The sequence below is a fragment of the Zootermopsis nevadensis genome, unplaced genomic scaffold (genome assembly GCF_977971745.1).
Source record: "Zootermopsis nevadensis isolate Lab colony 2312 unplaced genomic scaffold, Znev_1.0 Znev_ptg000021l, whole genome shotgun sequence".
Taxonomy (NCBI): Eukaryota; Metazoa; Arthropoda; class Insecta; order Blattodea; family Termopsidae; genus Zootermopsis; species Zootermopsis nevadensis.
This window is the reverse complement of record NW_028259153.1, coordinates 21,486,279-21,512,966: the sequence shown is the minus strand read 5'-3', so window position 1 is coordinate 21,512,966 and position 26,688 is coordinate 21,486,279. Positions and strand designations below refer to the sequence as shown.

General features: G+C 40.6%; 1 protein-coding gene across 10 annotated transcripts in view; it reads left to right on the top strand.

The window, feature by feature from the left end:
- The first annotated feature begins 819 nt into the window (after positions 1-819).
- The window catches only part of atos (atos homolog atossa), a 29,800-nt gene continuing 3,931 nt past the window's right edge, over positions 820-26,688 (top strand). Inside the window, exons 1-16 of one of the 10 annotated variants that reach the window (XM_087352747.1) lie at positions 820-1,029; positions 1,270-1,590; positions 6,257-6,380; positions 12,922-13,057; positions 19,343-19,545; positions 20,647-20,840; positions 20,927-21,155; positions 21,575-21,729; positions 22,177-22,358; positions 22,513-22,701; positions 23,075-23,393; positions 23,821-24,385; positions 24,888-25,084; positions 25,508-25,692; positions 26,116-26,288; positions 26,378-26,616. In XM_087352747.1, coding sequence (XP_087208873.1) covers positions 19,345-19,545; positions 20,647-20,840; positions 20,927-21,155; positions 21,575-21,729; positions 22,177-22,358; positions 22,513-22,701; positions 23,075-23,393; positions 23,821-24,385; positions 24,888-25,084; positions 25,508-25,692; positions 26,116-26,288; positions 26,378-26,616 — 2,828 coding nt within the window. In that variant the 5' untranslated portion in view covers positions 820-1,029; positions 1,270-1,590; positions 6,257-6,380; positions 12,922-13,057; positions 19,343-19,344. Of the gene's footprint in view, positions 1,030-1,269; positions 1,591-2,697; positions 2,827-6,256; positions 6,381-12,921; positions 13,058-18,577; positions 18,845-19,342; positions 19,546-20,646; positions 20,841-20,926; positions 21,156-21,574; positions 21,730-22,176; positions 22,359-22,512; positions 22,702-23,074; positions 23,394-23,820; positions 24,386-24,887; positions 25,085-25,507; positions 25,693-26,115; positions 26,289-26,377; positions 26,617-26,688 lie in introns of those variants that run through there. The other 9 variants (XM_022064642.2, XM_022064640.2, XM_087352749.1 and 6 more) reach the window with 9 other exon arrangements.

Sequence of the window (26,688 nt, the reverse complement as noted above, 5' to 3'; positions counted from 1 at the left end):
CGTGAACTCATAGCAGAGTACTTCTTGAAAAGTGTCCAATACTTGCAGAAGTGAAATATGTGGAGAAGCAAATGAATGTTAAAGAGGGAACATCTTCATTCAAGATGGTGGATGGTTTGTGCAAATACCATGATCCCCTTATATTTTTTTAACATGAATTGTGTGCCCCAGAAAGACCTATGCCCTACTTTTGAAGAGTGCAGTTGAAAAGAAGTAATGTTTTCAAAATCTGTATCTATCAGTTGTAGAAAAGCCCCAAAATGCATTTCCTTCGTCTTTGGGGAAGGAATTTTGAATTCAGACAAGTGTTATTTCACTCAAATCGGTGGTGCCTTGTCCTTTACTGAAACCTCATCTGTTTATTTTTCACGTCAGCATTTAATTTGTCGATTAATAGCCGACGATGGTCCAAAATTCCATGTAATTATTTAGTATTGCCAACCCTCTTGGTTGCAAGAGATGGCAACGCTGTTTGTCTACAAGGGGTCAGAGCCCTGTAGCTCGAGGGTTGTCCCCTTCACAACCCTCCCAATAGACAAGGACAAAAAAACAGCTGACTAACAGGTGAAGTGGGCGCCTAGCAACAGACGCAAGGACAGTCGAGTGGTTTGCGGTGTTGGTAAACGTGAAGTTTTATTTGAAAAATTCTATACCCTACCCTACTTCGCTACTCATCTTTCATTTGCTCTCCCCCCACATGTTTCACATCACCCAGCTGCAACCAATAGTTGCTCTGCTGTCAGTTACAATGGAGTCCAGCTGACTAGTCTCGTCCCCAGTCCACAGTGTTACCAACATCGTCCGATAGCTGTATTCCGTGATGTGTTCAGGGACAGCTGATCATAAAGGCAGCTGATTTTGCATGCGGAAGGTTTAACGGTCTGTTCTTGCACACTTGTCAACAAGCTGGCGAGAACCAGACAGCACTTCTGAGATCTCTGGTCTGCGGTGCACAAGTATTGTGTCGCTAATCGCCTAGATGGATTATGAACATTTCTTCACTTGTTTGATGACTTGCAGTAACTCGTGGTGAGTTTCTTTCTTGTTATAATATCCTAATGTAGTATTATTACAAATTTCGATATGCAGTGACGTGTTGTATTGTGCGTTCAAGCAGGTGTTTGCGAAATATTAAGAAGTGCAGTATGAATTATGACGTCATTAGCGGTGTTTGAAACGGAATTAATATACAAAGAAAGGTATGCATTAATTATATAACGTGATAATGGTGCTGGTCCCAGCTGTTACCCATTTTCACTACCTTTCCAGTCAGCTGAGTGAGCGCTACTTTCGCCTGGTGTAGCCGGGGACAGGCCTAGTAATGAGCGACCTTGTGGGAAGAAAATCAGCTGTGAGACCAGGCGTGACTCGTCGCTCATCGTTCATAATTAAAACAAATGTCATGCAACCTTTGTTTATAATTAAGAATGTTAACAATAGATGCCTTGGTTGGGGAATCGAGAAGAAATGCGACGTAGTTTGAGAGCGAGAGTTTGTTGCGTGATGTGGAACGCTTCCAGGTCTCACTGGACGAATTGAAGTGGTTCGTGGGGCTTTGTGTTGCCGCAGTACAAGGGCATCTGTTGCTAGGTGGGGAAGTTTTAAATATACGTGTCTACTTCCTTTCGATCAAATTTAATACCAACATTATTGATGTCATATTATTGTCGGAGTGAGGTGTATGCACGTATTCTTACATTTTAATTTATCTAGTGCCTTCTTTTATCGTCAGAATCTCTTCATAGCTAAAAAAAAGACGTGATCTTTCATATTTATCAATCTTCAAAATTGTTGCAGTGAATTAATTAGTTAAAAATGAGCAGTAGGATGAATGTGACTGTTTTATTGTGACTACACTTCAAAATATCTCAGGGTTGACGCATCTGTCATCCTGTGTGTCATTTGCTTGCAAGCACATTCCTGCTGGAAACCATTTCCCCATTCGTCACCGAGTTTGATAATATCTGGAAGCGTTACTGACGTTGAACATTGCAGCCATGTTCCAGTGAAAGTACACATGGTACTGGTAACGGAATGGAACCATATTGAAACTGGAAAAGAAAGATCTGTTAACCTCCTTTTTTATATATCTCTTCGAGAGGGCATTTTAAATGCCCCGTCCATCTTTTCACGAAAATTGTGCCTAGTAGACTGTACTTAATTTTACCATGTTAATTTCAAAATAAAATTGTTTATATGGGGGGGGGCATTATATTACCCGTATTTTTCGGTGTTTCCGAGAAATCTAAGGGGGCTACAAAATCATTTAAGGGGAACTACGTCTTGTTGCGATGTTTTGCAGATCGAGTATCGATATGTCGCTATTGCTATAACTTATACTCTTAGACAAAACTTTTTCCTTTAAGAGTTCGTCAGAGGATTTGGGCGAGGGGAATAATGAATTCAGGGAACAATTTCTGCTCTGTTATACTTGAATTACATCGTGGCATTGTTCTTAGAGTCTTCTGCTGAATCCCTTGGTCAGAGCCTTTGGCTTCGGTCCACCAAATGGCCACTGACGTGATCTTGTGTTAGACATTAACATGACAAGACATTTGATCTAGTGTGAACTGCGTTCATTGAACATGACCGTGTCCAAGGTTTCGAAGCCGTTTTATCAATACATGCAAATACTTGAACACCCCATCTGCGCGTGCCTAGCCCAACCAAAGCGAGTAGCTCCATTATTTTTTATCCCAGTTATCTGGAAAATTGTTTGAAAAAAAAAGACTCTTGTCGTTACACTGCACTTTTCTGGTGGAATGAAGCAAAATGGTGGAACATCACATCACCTAGTGATATGAAGTAGGCGCTGCTTGTCAATGTGTACGTATCTTGCATAATTATTTTGTTATTCGTGAAAGCTTTATTATTGCTTTCATTATAGTCAAATACAATTGACGTTTCACAGCTACTGAATGCCACGAAGTCTTCTAGGGTGGCCAGCCCGTGTGAGAATCGAGTTAAAGGCCAGTGTTTCGAAGACTGTCCGTGTTTCCATCATCAGGATGGCCTATTATTATCATCTCTGATAATGGAGACATAACAGGCTCTGAAACGCTGTATATTGATTCTATTGTAGTACGCCTGATCCCCATAGAATATTTATTTAAAATTTTATATAATTTCTGAAAAAAAATTCCTATCAAACAGAGAAGATAAGGCATCGAAGTGCATACTAGTGTCATCTATAGCTAAGAACTTACGTCGATCTAGACTTTCGCAGTTAATAACAGCGCCATTCGTGTATGTAACTAAATGTTTTTCACCTAAATCCTATGATTGTAAACATAAACGTGTGCTGATGTAAGTAGCCATATTTGCGTGTGACAAAGGAGGTCATGTTGATAAGCAGAAATGTGTGAAAGCATCCAGCATAACAGAGTTGGCCATGTCGACAGAACCAGGCACACACTGTTGTTACCAAGTAAGGAAGGCACCCAAAAATACACGCGCTACGTCTTGGGGCTGCCAAAATGCGCTCTGATTATTTTTAACCTCTCGCTGGCAACACAGGTTACAGACTGTACCACAGTAAAGTCCACGATCTTCTTGAATTAACACTCTGAAGCCTAAACTCGTATAAATGACATTTAAGTATCCAGTCCGTACCGAAAAGAAAACACAGCTCTTCACCATTACAAAAGATCAACTTTTTAACGCTGATTAAGAAAATTAACGCTGTTTACGTTGAGAATCTTACGAAACCAATAAAGATTATTGATTGTTGAAGCAGGTGGGATATTTAGTTACCATTGGTTTTCAAAGGAATTTTCGAAGTTTCGAGTTGTCAGCCATGTTTCTATATCTCGTGATAATTTACTTAACTGTCGTTGCATGGATGTCCACTGTTTGATAAAAGGCTTCAGTGGATATCAGTGATACTTTAGACCTTTCAAATTTTTAACAGATTGGACTGTAAGATTTGCCGGTAATTTTAGAAATGCGATGAATTATTGCTCAAGTATTTTGATATTAGGTTCACAATGTTTAGTACCACAACTTTTGAAGCGGCGTGTAAAATGAAATTATCAACGTGTTTTATAAAATTTTTGGTACAGATCGGCTGAACTGAAAAACTTTTTTACTCTCTGGTTAATGGTGAGATGAGATGTGGTTTCTCGTGACGTCATGAATGCAGGCATTGAATTGATTATTTCTCGGTCGGACTGATTTTATTACAAACAGGTTGTACGATCCATCAGAAACATTTGAGATCCAAGAGTAGTGAAATTCTTTGAGGTCCTAACACGTCGAAAGGAATTATATATTTTAATTTAAAATAAGGGATATTTCCTCGTCGATAATATTGAATTTATTTTTGTAATTTTTTGATATTTTAAAACACGTTTCTGCGTACCAATTTTGAAATAAAATGTGACGTATAGAAAACGTACACACTGAAGATGGTTCCATAGAGGCCGAAACGCTTAGGCCATTATCAGCAGTTTATTATAATTGATATGTAGTAAAAGTTTGTTGGGAGTCTGTGTTGAATATTTTTACGAAATTAAAATCGCGAGCATACAAATAAAAGAAATTCAAGAATCGAAATGACTCTTTCTGCACTGAGAGTCATATTTCCCCGGGGATTTCTCTCGTAGAATACTCCGAAGACATCTTCAGTTACGAAGGAGCCAAATCCAAGGCCACCCGAAAGCAAAACAAGTGAAACTCAGCCTGACCTACTTTCAGGTCCTCAAGGTGGACCGTAGCAACGAATCAGCCTAGCGAGACTCTTTTAATATTATTTTTTTGTGACACAGGAAGTGACTGGCTATCGTAATGTCAGCACCGCGTAATTCTTGTTAAGAAAACTCTCTCACTCCTTTGCTGTTAAGTCTGATGTCGAAAGAATTGGGTTAAAAATGATTTCACGTGTAGGAAAATCCAAGGGCGCGCGTGGGACCATCGCAGCGAAGTCCATCGCCATTTGCATATCGCATGGCTTCAACCGCGACCAGACAAGCATTTATTTTTAAGTCCCAGAGATAAAGTGTTTCTGCTGTTTCAAACATTCACCGGTAGGGAAAATGGTGATAATATAACAGAATTATACTTTCGTAGTTTTTCTCAGCCCCTCTACGTAAATGTAGGGAGAACACGTTAAATTAATCCACGATTTATTCCCTCCATATCCGTTTTCGGCTCACTGTTAATTAATAATCCTTTTAATCGACTTTATGTAGTCTGACGTACTGACGTTGAGTCCCAGAGTCGAATTTGAACCCGCAACCCTTCTGAGCTAGTGGCTTTAAAAAGGACACACAAGCTTTAAACAGCGTTAACCAGTTGATCTTCGTAACGGTGAGGCGTTGTGTTTTCTTCGCGGTACGGACTGGATTCTTAAATATTATTTGAACGAGCTTCGGCTTTGAAGGGTTAATTAATTCTCAGAATAAACAGCGATTATTTCCTTAAACAGCGTTAACGAGTTGATCTTTGTAATGGTGAGGCGTCGTGTTTTCTTCGCTGTACGGACTGGATTCTTAAATATTATTTGAACGAGCTTCGGCTTCGAAGGGTTAATTAATTCTCAGAATAAACAGCGATTATTTCCTTAAACAGCGTTAACGAGTTGATCTTTGTAATGGTGAGGCGTTGTGTTTTCTTCGCGGTACGGACTGGATTCTTAAATATTATTTGAACGAGCTTCGGCTTCGAAGGGTTAATTAATTCTCAGAATAAACAGCTATTATTTCCTTAAACAGCGTTAACAAGTTGATCTTTGTAATGGTGAGGCGTCGTGTTTTCTTCGCGGTACGGACTGGATTCTTAAATATTATTTGAACGAGCTTCGGCTTCGAAGGGTTAATTAATTCTCAGAATAAACAGCGATTATTTCCTTAAACAGCGTTAACGAGTTGATCTTTGTAATGGTGAGGCGTCGTGTTTTCTTCGCGGTACGGACTGGATTATTAAATGCTATTTAGACGAGCTTCGGCTTCGAAGGGTTAGAAAACCGGTTTGATGGGGGTAATTGAAGCTTTAGCTGTGAGATCCAATGATAGCGACATTTCAGCTAATTAATAATATGCGGGTACATTTTTAAATGTAAATTAGTTTTGTTACAACTGGAGACCGTCAGTACGTGACGTGACTCACTTAGTGTAACTTTTTGTTCACTGTTCTACGCCTCACCCCACATCTAAAAAATGAAGTATGGTGTGTTATAGAAAGAAAGAAAGTGTAATTAACCATGGGATTACAGTCCCCAGCTTGGACAACGGTTTATGTTTGACCTTTGCTGTTTTAGGTCACTAACTTCGCTGCATTTTCTTCTTACTTTGCTGTACCCGTATCTAATATTAGCGAAGTTATCGTCCAGATATGCGAATTCGTTCACAACATGGCGTAACTCGCAGTTCCAGAATACACGAGTAAGTATTCTTTGTGTCGTTCAAGTTTATTTCCATAGTGTCTGTCCACTGTTAACCTCGTCACTTGAAGTCAGAAGGAACATTTATCAATTCCTCATACCATCATTAAAACCATCGCATGTCGTAGCCTTATTAAGACGTGCAACACTTCTATACCTTGTTTTCCGTGGCATAATTATACCAGATGTTCATTGTATCGCTGTCAGTGATACCTTATCTCGACCGTGGCTCACCGCTATGCGGGAAGTCGGTCGACTCTACAAGGTTCTAACCGCAGATAACCCGAACACCCTGTGAGATATTAGATTCTTACGGTGGAAAATATGAAAATAACATGATGTGCCGTGTAGTCTAGTAGAAACTGTTTCAGAGATGCTTACTGCGTACATTATCAGGGCGATGTGTAAGCCTCGAACGAAACGTGGATTGAGATGTAGGAGCAGGTCAGAGAAGAAATACAATGGACCAGTGGTTTTCAACCGGGGGTACGCGAAGACATCTTAAGGGGTACTTGAAATTTAAAAGAAAATATATATTATTTTATGATAAACACTGAATAATCAGTAATTTAAGTTATTTAATTTATTTTAGATGTAGATTATATACTATGTATAACTTGAATTATATACCAACAAATTTTGGGGTACAAAGTTGAAGAGAATTTATATCTGGGGGTACGCGAACAAAAAAGGTTGAATACCACTGCAATAGACTATTGGAGGCCGCCTTCAAAATAGTATTTGTGGCTGTGCAATGTAAATTGTTTAGGTTAAATTTTGGGCTTGGTTTGTGAATACTGTGTATCTGCATTAATTAATATTAAGACAAATGTGGGATTCAAAATTACAGTGAACTGAAGGCCGCCTGTCGAACTTCGGATTCGCTAGTCTCTTCTGACGTTCGTCTAATTTCTACAAGGACACTGTTATCCAATTCTTCTGGTGACGTTAATTCCATCTTCCTTCTTGTCTCACGTCTGTGAGGTAATAAAAGTTACAGGAAGTTTGAATAAATTGTATGATTTTGACCTTGAATTAAAAGTATCCAACTCCCATTCTGAATGAACCAGTGAAGTATCGACATTTTTTCCCCTTTGAGAGTAATCATCAGTCATTCATGATTTGATACGCTCTGTAGTTGATTCATGTAATAAAATAACTATTTGCTCTCTCCACGGAGCTGACTCCTTGTTTGAGAAGCTGTTAATCGTTCATTTTGTCAAGAAATTGTGTTCACTCAAGCCCGACGAGTCCAGCGCATTTGGAAAAATGTTGCCGGATAAATAATCATGTCATATTTATTAATGATTTTAGTAAAAAAAAAAACATTTTTTCGTCTGCTGTGATATAACACCCTCGTCTCACCTGCCCCTTAAATGAAACGTGCCTTAAATTTTTACACTGTACTTCATGAAGTCTCTTCAGTGTCCATATTTTTTGATAATTGTAAGACGATCAGATCAAGGAATATGATACGAGCGTGTGTCTGTAAGACGCACGGTGGGAGATGAGCAATGCATACAAAAGTTTGGTTGGTAAGTCTGAAAGGAAGATAATACTGACAAGACCTAGGCGTAGATGGAATGATAATATTAAAACGCATCTTACGGAAGTAGTAGGATGCTGTAATTGACCTTAGGATTTGTTAAAGTGTATGGAAATTTCTTGACTGTCTAAGCTGTTGTCTGGTAGAAGTTTACTGACGTTACAGAGGTCATTGCTGCCTCTGTCATCAGGGCGATGATCGCCCAGACCACACGGCGCTGAGGTTCGGAAGACGGTCATCTCCGTACTCACCGCTGTGAGAACCTGGGATCGTATTACTGTTAGTTTTTCCAGAAGTTCTCTGCTGGCTGGAGCTGGTGACTTTTTTTAATCTTCGAATAATCAGAAGTAATAAACGTCACAGTTGGTATTGTTTCTCAATCTCACCGTTCAGTTTAAAGAAAGCGTAAAACAGGATGGATGCTGGACTTAGCACGCTTTGATACGCGAGAAGAAATCGTCAAGCCTTAGAAGTGTTTTCTTTTTAAGATCAGACAAATATTTTCAGTCCCAAATGCGAATAACCTTTTCACTTGATCGCTGGAAGCCGTAATTTTGAGCTCTGATCCGCCCGACTCCTTCCTGAATGTCAGTGACCTACGACCTGAGGAGTTTGAGCATTATTTTGGTGCCCCGTGACAAGGACTGACCTAACGACGCTCTGATGTTCCCGTTACCATTTCACAATGAATACACCTGTTACCCGGTAATGACTTAACGACGTACGAACTCCTATTACGCCGAAACATAACGACCCGTTGTTAACAGCCGTTATATTTGATTTCTGTTACCTGAAAACTAAGAACGCGTACTTTTGCAACACCTCAATGACTGATCGATTGTCGGTGGTGTTTAACGACGAATGCCAACTTAATTTAATTAACCGTAGAATGGTAATAAGCGCCACGGTGATCTAGCGGTTAGAACGCTGGCCTTGTAATCCTGGGGTCTCGGGTTCGATTCCCGGCGGTGCCCGAATTTATAACTTGTGTTGGGCAAGGCCGTGGTCTAGGCAACACGGAGTTTTCCTCCGTGGCATCCCAACAATTACTCCATTCACACACAGAAGAAGGCAATGGCAAACCACTTCTGGATCATCTGCCAAGAACGTATATGAACAGGTCCCAGTCCGAGAAAAGGATGGAAGGATCCTGTTCATATGGACCTGTCGTCAGACAGAACAATAAATAAATAAATAAATAGAATGGTAATTAATTGGGAAAATGTCGTTGGAAGTGGTCGTGGTCTAACTTTTGCCGCGAGGCACGAGGAAAAGCAGAGAGAATCTGAGAATGTGACGGCTTCCGGTTGAGACTTGAACCCGACACCCGCTGAATACGAAGCTGGAGTAATAACTGCTCTGATGTGACGTTTGGTTTTACTTTAAACGAAGAAATCTTATACTAGTTTTCCACCTCAGCGCCTAGGGCCTATGTGAGTTGAATGACAGTGAGTTGACAAAAAAATTGCAACACCCGTTATATGGCGACGCCTTGGTGACAAACTCGCCCCCGTTGCTTGGCAACTGTTCGGACATCTTGCTCTGCAGGTATCGACGTCCGTGGGTTTTTTTTTTATCCTAAAACACTTACGGAATTGAGAACGTGTAAGCCACACGACAGGTACCGCGACCCATATTTTGAGTAACATTGCCCCCAGGACGAGCTACTCTTTTGGTTTCGAGGTCACTGTCCTCTTTGCATGCGCAGTAAAGCTACAGACTGTTTAAAAATATCGTCTCCGTGTTTGATCAGCTCCCCGTATTGAACCATGTCTGACTGGGACTTTTCTGTACAGCTGACAGCGATTACGGAGATGGCAAGTTGAACGTTCAAACTTTCATCGCACAGAATAAAGTTAAAATGGACAGTCATTCTGAGACCTTGTTTTTCCTAGAAGCTGCGACATTCTCGAGATCTGTGTTCGAGAAATACTTGGTTCGAATATCTCCCGCGTCACAAGGTGTATTGACATCTGTCCAAATACGGGAATACTGTTCAAATCCCTTGAGATAAGCCACGGTCATTTCTATTGGGGGGGGGAATCAACTTATATACTTTAATTTGACCTTAGTGTCAAATACACTGATAAGGAACATAATTAAATTATCCTTACACATGTTAGTGTAGATCTGAAATACCGAATTTCGCCGAATATTGTCGTACTAATGGACACGCGCGATCTCCTAGCTAATATTTTATTCCGTTCGAAGAGTGTGTTGTAACATCAGACTGCTCCATAACTAGAAACTGATTCCTGTTGGGAAAGAAAATACAATTTGAAGTTTTTATTTACTTATTGTCTTATCGATCTGAACTTTGCTTGAGTAGTTGGAGTGGAAATCTGTGGGGAATTGCGCGCTGCCATTTTACAGTGTGTGGTGTGCGATCGATGTTTTTAAAACTGTTAGTACAAGTGTAACTGTGACGTCAGTCAGACGTTCCGTTTGCTTTCCGCTGAGCAAACGTGATTTACACAATTTGGATACAGAAGAAAAAATCCAGGAGGACTCTTTCTTTTCGTCTATTAATTCGGTAAATCTATAATTTGTATCTTCCTTGTGCAATCTACTCACGAATCTGAATCAAACGGTCAATGGCTGTGATACAGACGGCTGTTTGTTTGTTTGTTTGTATAAGAATGCTAACAGAAGTGAGGAATTAGTATTTCAAGGTGTCTAACGTATCTTTTTAAGCGTTCAGAAACACATCATAGTGTTCAGTGTATTTTTATTTACAGTAACAGTGAGAAACAGATGTTCATTTCGTATTTTGACAACATTTCTTATATCTTTCGACTAACGATCGTATGATTTTGAATGGACATTTTTTACGCGAACACCGACCGCGGTTCACCTAACCCCCTGTTTCCCACAAGACTTTAGTTTCGCAAACCGCGGTGTTTTTTTTAGCAAAGTAACATCACAAACCCCCCCCCCCCCCCTTCCACAGTTGGCCAGGGATTTCTATTAAAAGACTGATTTTTTTTCCACGCAGTCTTGAACGCATTTGGCGTCAGATGTCGCAAATACCAAAGTTCAGCGAATCCATTTCTTTGATCAAATAATCCGTTTCTGATACACCGCACCGATGAACTCTGTGACCCCGATGATCGTATGGTGGAATATACAGGCGAAATGCAGTAATGCTGTTTGCTCGCCTGTTTCAGAAACAATACAAGGCGTTTCGATTATATTTTGCGTCGAAAATTGTTGCTGTAATTTCATTATTGATCGTATTTCATACAAGAACTTTAATAAAAAAAGTCGCCCGGCAACAATTACGGAATATCTTACGTATTACTTAAAAATCAGGTTTATTTTTTTTAAAAAAATAATCTACATATGAAAATTATAAACCGTTACATTCTTTGCATAATTAAGGAACGTAATACAATTTGATGTAGTGCAGTCTCAAATTTGATTTTGTACTGAGTTATAATAATTGAAAGTGTTGATTTCAAAATGATCACCAACCAGTTTTTGATTGTTTTATAGACAGTTCTTTATTTTCAATGAATCTCGACCAAAGACATCCTGATTGTTACGAAAAAGTGAGTCATCATAAAACGCGTTATTATATCACTTGAAGGTCGTTTTGAGGTTAGGTTTATATCCAAATATAATGAAATAACTTTTGTGTGGCAACATTATCTGTTTAATAGATCTGTATCTGTAGCCAACACGAACGTGAGATGCAAATTTTAAAAAAAAACTATCCCAGATCAGATTATAGAAGCAGTTGTCCTCAGCGGTCAATAATTCCACCACGGCTTCTTGGATAATGAATCATTGTCAGTCTCTGGCAAAAAGGAAACCACAGCGCGTGATGGTGCCTTGCGAAGTTGGGCATGGCCCCGTTTGTGACTGATTTATGTGTGTACCACATATAATTTGAATGGTGGCTCCATCTTTGAACACGAGGTTTTATTTCCTGGTGAAACAAGTCGGCAGGAAAGCGAGAACAGACGACAATCGCAGTGCGTGAAGAGAAAAGCGAATGCTTACACGAAAAGTGAAACTCAATTTGATTTGATGCTCTGATACGTCTTGTTTCTTGCCTAAATATAAGTGTAATTAAGAAATTCTTAAAGATATCGTGTCTGAAAGACAGATAAATAAGTTTTAAGAGATAGCAGTGGTATTCTAACCAAATTTTGCCGAAGTCCAACGAAACTTCCATTTGTATCAGCTCATTGCTTTGATTCAGAAGGTTACGTATAATATATTTTATTTCAATACTGTACAATCTAATTTTGCGATGAAATAGAAAATGGAAGAGGTTTAGACGGGAAGTAAATCTGTTTATTTTACATAATAAAAGGCCTGGATACCGCATACGTCGGTTAGTGAGACGCGAAGCGATAAGCAATTGTCTTTCTCTGCATTGCGCCTTGCTGGAACGGCAACCGCTCATACACGCAAATGATGTCATCTAGCGGCTGGAGACCAACGTTTTGTTGCATTGCACTTGTAAATTATTGTTGCCTCGACACGCCCGGGGCAAACCTTGGCAATGCAGTCATGTTTTGATGTAGCTGCAGACCTTCGTAATGAAGAGGTACAATCTGAATTCTATCTTCGCCACCTGACGCGTTTGAAAAATATCGACGCAATTTACGAGTACAACATTTCTTGCGTCTGTGGTAACTATTTGTACCGACAATCACTAACTCTGGATTTTGCCCACAGGGGGCATTAATATGTTTCGTATGATTCTTAGCGTAAACAGCGATTATTTCCTTAAACAGCGTTAACCATTTGATCTTTGTAATGGTGAAGTGGGGTGTTTACTTCGCGGTACGGACTGAATTCTTAAATATTAATTAGACGAGCTTAGGCTTCAAAGGGTTAACCATTTGATCTTTGTAATGGTGAAGTGAAGTGTTTTCTTTGCGGTACGGACTGAATTCTTATATATTCGGCTTCAGTGGTTTGTGGCCAGTAACATGAATCACGGTACGCAAAATAAACAAAATTGCTTCTGTGAATTTTTCAGGTGGATTTGTAGTACGCTGTGTGCCCATCTCGGGAATAGATGTCCGGAACGTGACTGAAGCTACTGCAGAGTTGTGTAGTCATACATGACAACATTGGAAGGAAAATGTCATCCTGACAAAGTACGATTTTTAGAGGTATACATTCTTTTACGTATTTTAGACAATTTTACTTCAGCCATACGGAAAATGCAAGGCGCCAGGAGTTTATAAGTGTATCTGTGGCGACGTTGGCTAATAGGATAGTCGTCGCCTCGTAATTTAAGCTGGCGAGATACGTTACAGAACACAAGCTAAAAGCATTGCCATTACAAAACCAGATTTTGAAAGGAGTTTCTTTAATCTTATCTTCAACCTAAGATGACAAATAATCTTACGTGCTCAAATGTAAATACGTAATTTGCCTGTACCCTTCACCGCAGGAACATTTCTACAACACAAACTGAAGGCATGTAAATTACTCTGGTTTGTTATAATTCCACTCGCAATTCGGCTTCTAAGAGGATCTCTAAGTAAATACGTTTAACCCTTTGAAACACGAAGATCATCTAAATAATATTAAAGAATTCAGTCCGTACCGCGAAGAAAACACAACTCTTCACCATTACGAAGATCAACTGGTTAACCCTTTGAAGCCTACGCTCGTCTAAATAATATTAAAGAATTCAGTCCGTACCGCGAAGAAAACACAACTCTTCACCATTACAAAGATCAACTGGTTAACCCTTTGAAGCCTGCGCTCGTCTAAATAATATTAAAGAATTCAGTCCGTACCGCGAAGAAAACACAACTCTTCACCATTACGAAGATCAACTGGTTAACCCTTTGAAGCCTGCGCTCGTCTAAATAATATTAAAGAATTCAGTCCGTACCGCGAAGAAAACACAACTCTTCACCATTACGAAGATCAACTGGTTAACCCTTTGAAGCCTGCGCTCGTCTAAATAATATTAAAGAATTCAGTCCGTACCGCGAAGAAAACACAACTCTTCACCATTACGAAGATCAACTGGTTTACCCTTTGAAGCCTAAGAGAGAGAGAGAGAGAGAAAGAGGAAATTGGTGGGGGGAGAAGTGAGAGCCACTTCAATATCTGGGGGGGAGAAAGAGCATCTTATAGCTAGAAGGTCCCCAGGCAATGCCCGCTCGTCCTTCTGTTAAGGATAAAGTAAGAGTGAAGGCGTTAGTGTGATGATTGGCATAAAAGACGGAATTTTGAACTTTGTATTAGCGAAAGCTGAGACTATTAATTTGGAAGTTTAATACATAATTTAGAAGTTCCTACTGAGGGGAGGGGGGGAGAGTAAATTTTGACGGCGTTAAGGGGTGGTAAATTTTGATTAATTTAAATCGGGAGGGCTGCATGAGAAGCTTGCAGTGGCTCGTCTAAATGATATTTAAGAATTCAGTCCGTACCGCGAAGAAAACACCACACTTCACCATTACGAAGATCAACTGGTTAACGCTGTTTAAGGAAATAATCGCTGTTTATTCTGAAAATTATATAGAACTCATAAATACACTCTGTGTGTAAGTTTAAGAATTACTGTGTTTTGAATTGCACGGTACACGTAGCTTTTAAAGGATTAAAATAATTTGTCGTTCGACAAAACACTTGCTTGCCTACTTATAGGCCTACGCCTTATGAAACGAGGATTAAGAACACACCCACTGCATGGTTACGCGGGATAATTCGAGGAGATGGGAGGAGAGTTTGGAGTTGTCGATTGGATTCGTCTGGCTCAGCATCTGGACCTGTGAACACGCTGATGAGCCTTCGGGGTCTGATAAAAGTTGAGAAATCTCTTTTACTACTCGAGTGAGTTCGCTTCTCGTGAAGGGTTTTCTTTTCCATGGAATCAGGATGAGGTTGCGACACCGCGTCCTATCACTAACTTTCACCCACTTAGCTAATCGTTGGCACACTAACTGCCGGCCGCCGTTATGTTACATGTGGCCAGTTCTGAATCGCTACTACTCATGCCAAAACAATTGCCCCGTTACCTCCTCGGTTGTTGCGTCGCGTAGTATTTTGGCTGAGTGCCAACGTTTCAGAGAAGGAACCTACTGCCTTCATCATCAGGTCTGAAGTGAGGAGAATTCGCGTCTATCTTCCCCGTCTGCTTCCGAAAGGTAATATATTTTTAATCTTTATCCTCCCGTGGGTAAATGAAAGCAGATCTTCGTGGCTTAAAAAGTTTTAAAATGTCCGCGTCGTCTGTAAATGACTTTGCATGTTGACGAAGGACTGATGAATTTCATGGAGTTAACTTTTGTCATAATATATTTCATTGAGCAGAATTGTTATGAGTCGATTTTAATCGTCACGGGCTTAACCCTTTGATACCAAAGCTCGTCCAAATAACGTTTACAAAATTTATTTATCTCACATAAAACACGAGTCTCCATTACAAAAATTAATTTTTTTTAATGCTTAGATGAAATAATTGTTGTTTGTTCACTTTATTAATAATTATGCTAAATAATACACTGTGGGGGGAAAAATGTGAAATTACTAATTGTTTAAACACTCTGTTTTAATGTAAAATATCAACCGGATATTACCAATTAAAAATTTGTACGAGGCACCGTAGCTCGCAAATCGATGTTCACCAAATTTGGCCTCAGGAGATCGTATGGCTAACGTCCAGTCCTCGGAATAGGTTCGCCCCGGCCACAACATTGACGTCACGCAACACGTGTTCACGTTTATAGATTCAGTTCTGTTAATAATAAAGATGGTGGATGGATAACAAACATCTGACAGACAATTCAGATTCAATTCGTTTATTTCGGTTAAAAAAAAAACAATCATTCCGAACGATGAGCGGCTAACGAAAGTGTTCTGAAAGCGTTGGACGTTATGCACTGTTTCGATTACTCTTGCCTGTGTTTCAATCGCAAGTGTAGTGACTGGAGTAGAACGAGGCTCCGTCACGACACCTGACACACTTAAATAGCGTTTCATTTGTTTCTCGCACGTGTTAGCGTTGCAACCAGTCACTTGGGAGTGTGGGGACTCAGCTGTGGCTGCGTCACGTGCACTAATGACGTAATGGCCAGTACTGCCAACTGCGGCGTTAAAATACGCTAGTGGGCCAGAACAATGGATATAGTATGTTACACCCGTTTCATGGCTTTCATTAGGTTTAGGGCTGTTATAACTCACTTAAACTCAATTACTAATACGTCTACATTATCATCATAGTTATCATCCATTGTCGTCTTTTTTTTGGGAGGAAGAAACATTGCTTATTAATGTATAATAAAATTTTCATTTTCTCTTTGTTTCCACGTCCAAGACTGGTGTGTGTGTTGGTCTTTGTGCTGTAGGGGGAAGTGTTTTTGGAGCAGGGTGTATTGATGTAGACACTGGCAACTTGAACCTGCCGTAGCTATGAATAGGGCATGCGTGAACAATGAATTAACAACACTGAGATTGATTCGACTGAATATTCTCGCTTCTGAAGATATAAGCATCAGAAATTTTAAACAGATCTTGGTTTTCTCCCGTTTAATTAGTAGTTTATGAACGACGTTGTATCAGCAACTAAGGATAATTAATGTTCGAGTCGAGATAAAACTAGGTATCCTTCGGCGAGATAATTAACTGCCTTCTACATGTGCAATTACTGTTTCAGGTAGACCCTGGAACCATGTAAGTGACACTAATTCTAAAATAGTTTTTATGTGTACGTGTTGAGTAGTAAGAATAATTTATATATTAATTTTAGTGTGGTTCTTGCAGGACTTGTTATTGTTTCAAAACTGAGTAGATATTACGCCATTCTTTTGTTCGTAGAAGGATAAATAATATTATTCCTTGTATGGTCGCAGGGGAATGGCCTTGTCTTTAACAATTAGTATCATCTTCTATTACCTTTGTTCTAAGGATGACCAACGCTTTCTGTAATTATTCCTTACAGCCCTGACGTTGGTGTTTGAATGTCGGGTACACTGGGGTTTAGCTAGATGTTTGCGAGACGAGTTGTAATAATGTCTCCTTATTATTGCGTATAGAGCAGACCCAGGAGGTCAATAACCTAGACGATTATCCCACGAGTCAGAGATGCGTTTGAGCAATGAAACAGCCGATGCTCCATTGTTGGATTTAGCATGTCGTATTGACAACAATCGAACAGCTAAATGAGTTCGTGTTGATAAATGTTGAGGTGTGAAAATAAAAATAGTGCCCCCCCCCCCCCCCGTTGAAATGAGCGCCATATAATTTACGATGTTCACAATTTTGTGTTGTCAACCGGGTTCTAATGAATGCTAGAATGATTATTGATTAAGGTTTGTGAAAGAAACGCTTGTGGCCTGTTTTAGGTTATGTGAGAAAGCGCGGAAACCCGTAGGGTGTGTGATTTCTTGGTCAACAATTGTATTACGAGTTGTCAATTGTATGCTGAATGCCTGAATTATAAAACCACCTCTGTCAGTGTGCTTTCTCACTATTGTGTTCCAAATTTAAACATCATGATGATATTTTGTAACTTTTTGTTTTCTTCCAATTTTTATTTGGATCCACAGGAATTTTGGTACTATCTCAGATCTCGTTATCTAAATCCCTACATTTAATATTAACAAAAAGTAACAGTGGAACCACGGTTCCGGAGAATTTGACGTAAATACGTCTATACGGAAAGGAAGTTTATATATTGGCTTTATTCTAAATATTTCCTTTATACATTCTTTACAATTGAGATAAGTTTGATTAAGACATTGCTTATTCAACTTCAATTAGTTACGCTTAAGATGGGTCTGTGGTAGCTGAATGTAATGTAAAGTAATGTAATGAAATGTTTTATAGGTAACAACAATGCCGAGTAAATAGTTGTCCCTTAGGTAACCATTGTTGTTTATTTGTTGATAAACCATTGTTACACTTTTTTGTCGAATGACCCTTCCTTATGGACGTATTTACGTCAAAAATTATATCTGTTGTGTTCAATGTGTCGGTTATCCTTGGCGTAGTTGCAGTCCATAGAGAACGCTACGAATCCATGACCACAGAGAAGCCAGATCTAACGTTATGTAATTGTCAGCAGAGCGGAAAAGTCCGACTGCTGGCGAATGTCCCAGTGTTTCTACGAGTCTAACTAATTCCTGGACAAGAGGCCTTGAATTTAGATCAGCTGTACAAGGTCTACCAAAAGTTATCGAAGACAAGGCAACGTTGTGGCTTGCAGTTGTGACGCCTACCGTGGCCTATTTAAATGCGAGTATCCCGTATTTCTCAAGCTGTTGGCGTAACCTAAATGTCACGTGTGTAATTAATGCCGTTCTGTTGCAACTTGTTTATGTAATTTTCGTTTCGGCGCCATTACGAAAGATTCCTGCCTTGGGCAATAACAGGCTTTGATAATATTTGTGTTTTTTCTGTAACATGTTGTATGACAAAATAGATCCTTAGTTTCTACAGAATTTCGTGATATTAAGTTGCTTCTACTGTTTGTCGAACTTATGTGTCGCTTCCGTGTTAAAAGTAGGGTTCATAGGCTTATTGGAGCAATGGGTGTGTTTTCCCGGGACACGCTTTTTATTGTGCATAAAAGAACTCTCCCACTTTGAACTAGCATATTTGTTGTTCTTATTTTGGCAACAAGACATGTCAGCCACTGGCCAATCAGCTGTTTATTCCGCAGCTGATCTGGGTGCGCGCGCATGCTATAGCCACCTGCACAGACGTCTATGACAAGATGGAACCAGCAGTATCAATGCAATTGTGTAGTGTCAAACATGTTATTGACGATACAGTGCGTGTAATTAATTGTATGAAGACCTATTGTGACAACCTGAGAGATAATTACGTAACATCGTTTCATTCACTGTTCAGTCGTGGCAGAAATGGAGGTGTTCGCGACAGGAGCAAGGCAGATTAGCGCTAACAGTTCCCAACATTCATGAAGCCCTCTGGCGAAGGTAAAATGGATTCTGTGTCCCGAATCGTTCTCTGTAGATGTTGGGACCTGTATTTTTTTTTTTTTTTTTGCATTTTTGAAGTTCTGTTTTGTTGACTGACGATGTTTGTGACAGATAAGGCTGTTTGTTTTGTGTTGGTTTCCATCCAAATTGAAGTGTATGTTGGGTTTTGAATCTAAACGGACGACAAGGCAAGCAGTGAAATTATAAAAAAAAATATATATATAACTTTTTTTTCACATTACCCAGATAACTGAATTCTGAATGTAATCTTAAATGAAACAGTGCCAAAAGTCAATAATTTTATAAATACCTTGGAACATATTTAATGTTCTTTACAGCTGACCGTATTTGGTGACTTCAAATTCATTGGACTGCTGATTTTAAACTGATGTGTTATGTATTGACATACTGTTGATTGGAGCAGCCCTCCAGTGACTGTTAGTGTCGCAAGTTGGACTCTGCTGAATGGGTATTTGCATTGTGGTTTTCTTGCAGACATGCACTCTGTGATGGAGGGGGAGGATGGGGCAGAGCCTCATGATGTGTTTGTGGATCTGGGGGTGCTGATCGTTGAGGGCCGGATCCCAGGCGGAGCGTGGGCAGCCGGGAGGGGCTACGGAGAGGGTCCTCACTGTGCTGGTGTGGGGATATCGGCACTACCTGCTAGACATGACTGTGATCCCAACACAAACTTTCTGGTGAGTAAGAAACTGGGTTTATTGCGTTGTTACTATTGAATTTAATAAACTTCAAATATCGCCGCCTATTTATTTTTATACCAGGTCTTAATACAATGAAGGTTCTGACTGCACCAAATATGACATTTTTATGTGAGTTCTGGGTTTCTCGCTGTGAGGATGATGATGCTGTCTTGGGTTCTGACACTATGTAGACTCATATGTAGATACCATTGTTTTGAAGAAACGCACTGTCTCCATCTTCAGGGTGTCTTGAAGATGGAGTATGTTAATGTGAAACGTTGCTGTTTACCTTCGGACTTACACAGCGTACATAACAGCAGTCTTTTTCTCTTTCTTGCAAATAGAAAAGCATTTGTTTGTGTTCTGATATCTTGGTGAAACATCTTCCACCAATATGTGACTCAAGCAATTCTGTAGTATCAAAGTCCAAATGTCCATTGCTGTCTGCAGCACAGTCAAAGTGCGCGTGGTACGTTAGCTGTTCCAACGGTGAAAACTCTCGGTTCGACTTGTCCTTGTTACAGATAAATGCAGATAGGAAGTTATTTATGAGTGTGAGCGGTTAGCCAATCAGATATGGGCAAAAGTTTGCACCAGTCTCCAAAACATTGCTGAAAATTTAAGTTAAAGTTTCATGTCATATGTTTTAGGGATTTTTCTTGCTTTTGTGTTCCCAGATTTGGATCTGAACGAAATATCCGCCCAAGCCATTGTATACGATGTTAATTCATGTTACAGTTTGTGTTCTGTGTTAATATGAACGCTTTTGTCTTGTAGATACACAGATTTCTTGTTTCTCATAGAATGTTAACACATTCAGTATTTACACAACTGAATGTCTTCAAAAAGAATTTTCAAAACAGGGATATAAATATGCCGTATTCATCTGTATCTTCACAAACTAATAAATATATTTGTTTCTAGCAGTACAAAGGTCTCAGTGTTAGTTACATGCAGAATAACCCTCTTTTCATAATTATGGCATAAATACTAACACTTAGGACAAAGTTCTACTGAAGCGAGCTTATATAAGAATTTGTATCATCTCTATTAGCTTTGTAAGTCCCCAGCAAATAAGAAATTAACTTGCGTGTGCAGTGTAAGCGTGCAGAAAACTTCCGCAAACACATGCAGCTGTTGTGGCAGAATAACATACCGTTATGCATCGAGGTGCTGCTGTGTGCTGACTGTCAATGCGGCCAACAGAAAGCTCAGTCTCCAGAGGTTGCCAACATCCCATCCTCGACTGACTTGCTGCTAGAGCAATGGATTGTAACCATGGTAACCAAGAGGTAAGCACCTGTATTTTGTAAATGTGCAGACTCGTATAAACCGTGTGCAAATGGATATTTACGCTGACGTCGATTACGTGTCGCAGGTGCCCAGAGGTGCGGCAGATTCCGGTGCGTAGCCTTTTCCAGGCGGTGCGATCCCAGCTCCACTTCTCACAGTTGTCTGCCTGGTGGAGTTGCAGCAAAGGTTGTAGCCCCACACATGTAAATTATCGAGTGACCGTTCCTGGCGAGGCATTTGCCTCCCAGTTCCAGCGTCAGCCGGTGGAACACAGCTTTCCGGTTGCCGTTATCTCAAGGGGAACTGCTGTTAAGGTACTTGGGACCTCTTTACTCAGCCAACTTTTTTCCTACATTTTTTTATGAATATATTACCAAAAAGAAAGGACAGTAATTTCATTTTTGTTACCTTTTGACAAAATGTAATGTGCGAAACTTTGTTTATGCTTCCCCATACACCGTCTTGGCATGGTGCTTAAGCACATTTTGTTTTTATCTTATATTTAATTTGTAATCAGTGAATATGTTGCTCACTTTATACGTCATCATACGGTATAGGTAATTTAAACTCTTGTGCTACAAGCCTGGTGGTCAGGTCCTAGCGCTGGGGCTAACAATTCAACGCTACACTACTGCAACACGGATAATAAAGGTTAACTAATAGAATAATGGAGAATTATAATTTATTTTGAGTAGTTGGTGGAACATGGGTTTGAGTGTATACTTGTTTGAAGGTGTGTATGCGCACATTACCACGCATGGCGACTGTCCCTCGCATCCAGTGCCCGCAGCATCATTGTGAAGCAGAACAGAAGCCCGTTATAGACGCTGAGCTGCTAGGTGCGGTTGGTGGTTCTGGGTGCTGCAAGGATGAGGCGTTCAAATGGGGGTAAGAAATAGAACAGTTACAGCATTGGACTTCATTGCTGTGGTTGGCTGGTTGTGCCGTTTTAGTAGGTACAAGTCTGCGGAGCATTACGACCCGGAGGACTAATGTCGACATCTTCGTTGCCATGAAAGCTTAAAATCTTATTCATTTACTGATGTTTGCCATTGCTTAAATTACAGGGTTTTTTCCTTCATGCTTTTCTACTTGGGGGGGGAAAAAAGACTACTAGAATAGGTTATCGTAACTCTATCATGGATGTTGTAGTATGTAGCCATTTTTAACAAAATTCATTTCTGACTTTACGCTAGACTTAGACTTAAATGTAGAATAGTCGAAACTGTTTCACATCAGTCATTAATGAAGTGAACGATGTAGTTTTCTCCTCCTTGCAGTTACAAAGCTATTTAGGAATGTACCTGTTCTGAAGAAAGTGTGTGGTTTTGGCAGAGAGGTTACTTCAAAGCAGCCAGCAGCTGACCCCCTGTTGGGGGAGAGCCTCCTGGATCCACCACAGAGTCTGGATCTGTTTGCTCGTCGCTACCAGAGCCCGTCGAGGTGCGGCAGTCCCAGCCTTGAAGCGCCCGAGTATCTGATGTTTGGACGTAGTGTGGCTCCCATGAGACCCGAAGGTAACTGTTACTGACACGTCATTCAATATTAATGTTTAAAAATTAGGAATAAATTCCAGTGTTTAATTACTACGTTTGGTCAGAAAATGTCGTGAATGAATTGGGACCTTTGTGAATGTTGTGGCTTGGAAAATGCAAAAGCATCTTATTACAGTCGGTGCTAGCCGTCCTGTGATTGGTCGCTGGCGTGACAACAGCCCCCCCAGTCCACCACTTGGCTCGCAGCACCACAGGAGACTCGGCCGTCAGGGGCTGGCACGTCGCAGAGATGCCAGCACTTTTCCCGCCTCGGCTACCGGTGGAAGCGCGGCTTCCGCGTGGCAGAAATCACACGTGTTGCCAGGTATGTGGCATCCTATTGTCCTCATCTGTCTTGGCTGTATGTTGAAGTTTGGCGTTGGAAGTACTGCCCCGTCAAAACCGGCTCACAGATCCAACCTACCTTTCATCTGATGAAAAATAGGATCCTTTTCCATGGGTTTCAAAAGGGACAATGTTACCAGTTACCTTCATGCATTTTAATGGTGTATCTATACCACTGATACATATGGGGTAGTGGTCGTCAGAAAACTAACTGCTGTTTTAGCGGTTCTTCAAACACAAGTTTCGTGCGTAGTATTTGAAGGAAGCAAGGTTCAGAATTGTTTGTCAATTTCTGTCATAAGAATTTGACTCTCATAAAATATTTAATATGATTTGGGTGTGAATGGGCGTAGGTCTGGTAGATGACCGCATGCAGAACCCGTGCACCCGACCCGGGAAGCACCATTGTCGCTGTGCGTTTGATGAAGACCTGGACATCCTGCCACCCACTGGCAGTGGACAACAGAGTGGCGTGCATGAACCTCCATTGCCTTGTAAAACTTCTTCCAAGCCCAGTACAAGCCCCACTTCACTGCCAGCTCCAAAGAGGGAAGAGCCACACCTGGGATCAGCACAAGCAAAAAGCTCGCTGCCACCAGATGAGAGCAAGATGGGCCGGTTGAACCTAGAACTCAGCCGACGAGAGTTTGAAGAAGTATTGTCTGTGTTGCGGTGAGCATCTCCTGCAATCCCTTTATACAGTATCATTTTACATGTCTTCTTCTTCTATGGCTCTCCGGTCCGTATTCGGTCCATGGCCTCCTCAATTCTCCTCTTCCATTCGGTCCTCTCTTACGTCTGTCTGTCCGAGGCTTTGATCGAGGTTTCGAAACATCTTCCTTTTTACGGTGCAAGGTTGTTAGCCTTGCGACCAACCCCCAACCTGGAGGACCAGGGTACCTGTCTTAGTCTGACCTCTCCCCCTTGACCAATCTGGCTAGGGAGGCCCTACCAGTAGCTATGCTACTATCAGCATAGCCATTTTACATGTACATTCTCCATTTTAAACCAGTTAATTAGTTAAAATATGTCAAAAACAGATTAGTTTTGCGTGACTGTAACTTCATATGAGTAATAACATAATTGTGATTCCCTGTAGGGATCGTAATGCCCCTCCAAATCACACTGTTGGCAAGAAGCTGGCACCAAGAAATCGCAGGGGCATGTCCCCCCGTCAGGACCTCGTATATAGTGTGCCATCATGTCTTCCATCTACCTCAAATACGGCGGCATCAGACAAAGCAGATCTGCTCATGGGTGCCATCCTGCGCAGTAACAAAACCAGTGATGCCTCCTCTTCAGTATTAGGAAAGTGCGACCAGGGGAGCAGACCTTGTGATAAATGTGAAATGATCGATGAACGGACCATTCCCTCCTCTCTTATTTGGACTGCTCGGACAGAGAGTTCAAAGTGCGCTACCATAAAGGGACCCAGCCCACAAAGTCTTTCAAATGGAACAAGCAGGGAGTGTAGTGATCATGTGCCTTTAAAGTTGACTAGTGTCGGAGATCGGACGAAAGGCGAGGTGTCAGTTTGTGACGATAAAATAAAGTCAGAAGTGGATGAAAGGAAAAATTTGGACTCACCATTCTTAAACAAGAGTTTGGAACGTATCAGGGAATTCTTCAAGGGAGACGCAAAACCGACACAGGAGAACGGGGAGGTTAGTAAATTGTGTGTATCCTGTTACTGTAAGTTCTCTTAGAGTAATAGTTTTTTAACACTGCATAAATTTTATGAATAAATAGTACACAAAACATTTATCTTACTGTGCTGTATAGTCTTGGGCCATGCCCCTTCTTTCTCTCATTTGTACACTGTCCAGCATTGTTCTGAATGTGAAATGGAAGTAAGGAAAGTGTCGCGTTGGAAATTTCAGAGAAGAAAAGAGGGCTGTAATCAAGAAAAGAGGATAATCTCAGGTGGGATCTATGGGAAATAGTTAGTTAGTTAGTTATGATTCATTTTACTGACTCCATCACACAGTCATACTGTATACGCAGTGAGTATGTCAAGATTAATAATTTTGTTATTTTTGTCATTTATGTTTATTGATATCGGCATCAAACGCACAGCACCGCATAAAGGAAGTGTCACTCGATGCTTGTTTTGCATGCACAATTTTGAGAGTGAATCATATCAAACACATTGCTCTTGTGTGGCAGAGTACGAGTTTGCCAGAGCGTCCGGTTCCATCGGCCCAGGACAAAGCCAAATTCCGCCGCTCTCTGGACTCAGCTGCGTCTATGGTATTCCATTGTCGTACTGGACTGCCGTTGACATCGAGTCCTGCGCCTGTCCGCAGGGGCACCACCTGCTTTGACTTTGACAGCACGCTGAATTCAGTCTCTGCTATTCGCAGGTAATATTACATTGAAGGGGTTATTCCAGGCCTAAAATGAATATTGGAAACAATAGTTCTTATTCCAATATGTCTATCAGAAGTTAACATGCATCTGTCATGGTGCAGTGGTGCCAACTGCTATTTATTGTTCAGTGTCAATAGAAGTGAGGAAATTAACTGATATTAGTATTAATCTTCTGGGTAGTTATGTCTTGTGGACATTGGTAAATACCAATGTTTTGGAGAAATGTGCTGTCCATCTTCAGTTCTTCAACCCTCTTGATATATTTGTATCTGCTTACTCAAATCTTGATTTAACTCATATTATCATGTGAAATATAGTAATGTGATTGAAATATACACTGTCCCTTCTCACGTTCAAATATCCAAAAGTATGTTTTGAGGTTCGGTAGATTTGAATGGCAGTTTATCATGTTACAGCGCTCTGTTTGAGAGTGTCCCGGCAGCACCTGCAGATGATGTGCTGAGTGTGAGTAGTGATGATACAGAGAGTGAAAGTGGGGCGCGCTCCCCCTGTTCGCCTGGAATTGGTGGACCCACACTTAATCCGCTAGAGCCTTCCTTGTGGTCCCAGTACACACTTGCGCCCTGTGCATCTCTCCTAGGTAAGATGCAGTTAGTGTTCTGCACTGCTGACTGATGCATGCACAAATTATGCCAAATTAATAGAATGCAGCTGGAAAATTGGCAAAAAATGTTAGTGTAAGGAAATGAATTTAATTTATTTTTTTAATTATTTGCTTCATGGTGTCATTACATATCCATTCACATCTTAGTCTAAAAGATATGGGAAAATAATTTATGCCTCTCTTCAATTGTACTATATGGACTGTTGTATGTACCTGCATTGAATGAATGTGGAAGATCAGAAAGGATGAAGAATGGTAACCTGATTGGAAAATGTTTAGTCCAAATTGAAGTTTATCTTTGGAGTCTTGTTATATACTGTATGTGCCGATCCTGCTAAAGTTCAGTCCAAAATTCCATAGACCTTATAGTCCTGTTACCTGTCACGTGATTTGTTACAGGCAGCTTTGAAGAGTCTGTTCTGAATGGCCGGCTGGAGCCTGTGAGCACAGTGCAGGGTTTCACTGCAGATCTGGGTGCCAGCGGATCTTTCTGCCCTCGACATCTGGTATTACCAGTTACCGTCTTCTTTTACACGCTGGGTGACAACGACAAAGTCTCCACGCCATATCTCGTAAGTCTGCACCGAAACGTTCCAAAATCAGCTTGGAAAAGTTACCAAATAAATTAATAACTCACTTTATTTCGCTGGAAACGTTACAGGGGCATATCAATCTCGGCAAGAAGGGTTACAATGTTCCACGCAGCGGGACGATACAAGTGACCCTTTTAAACCCACTTGGTACAGTGGTCAAGATGTTTGTTGTTATGTATGACCTGGCTGACATGCCGGGCAATTCGCAGACTTTTCTCCGTCAGCGCACCCTTTACATGCCTGCCAATCCGACTGGAAAACAACCAGACAATGCTCAGAAGTGGCTACGATACCTGATACACCTCAGGTAAACTGCAGTAATCTTGTATATATTTATAAAATGTTGGGCTGTTTAGTAAAATGTGTTTCAGATTTTAGC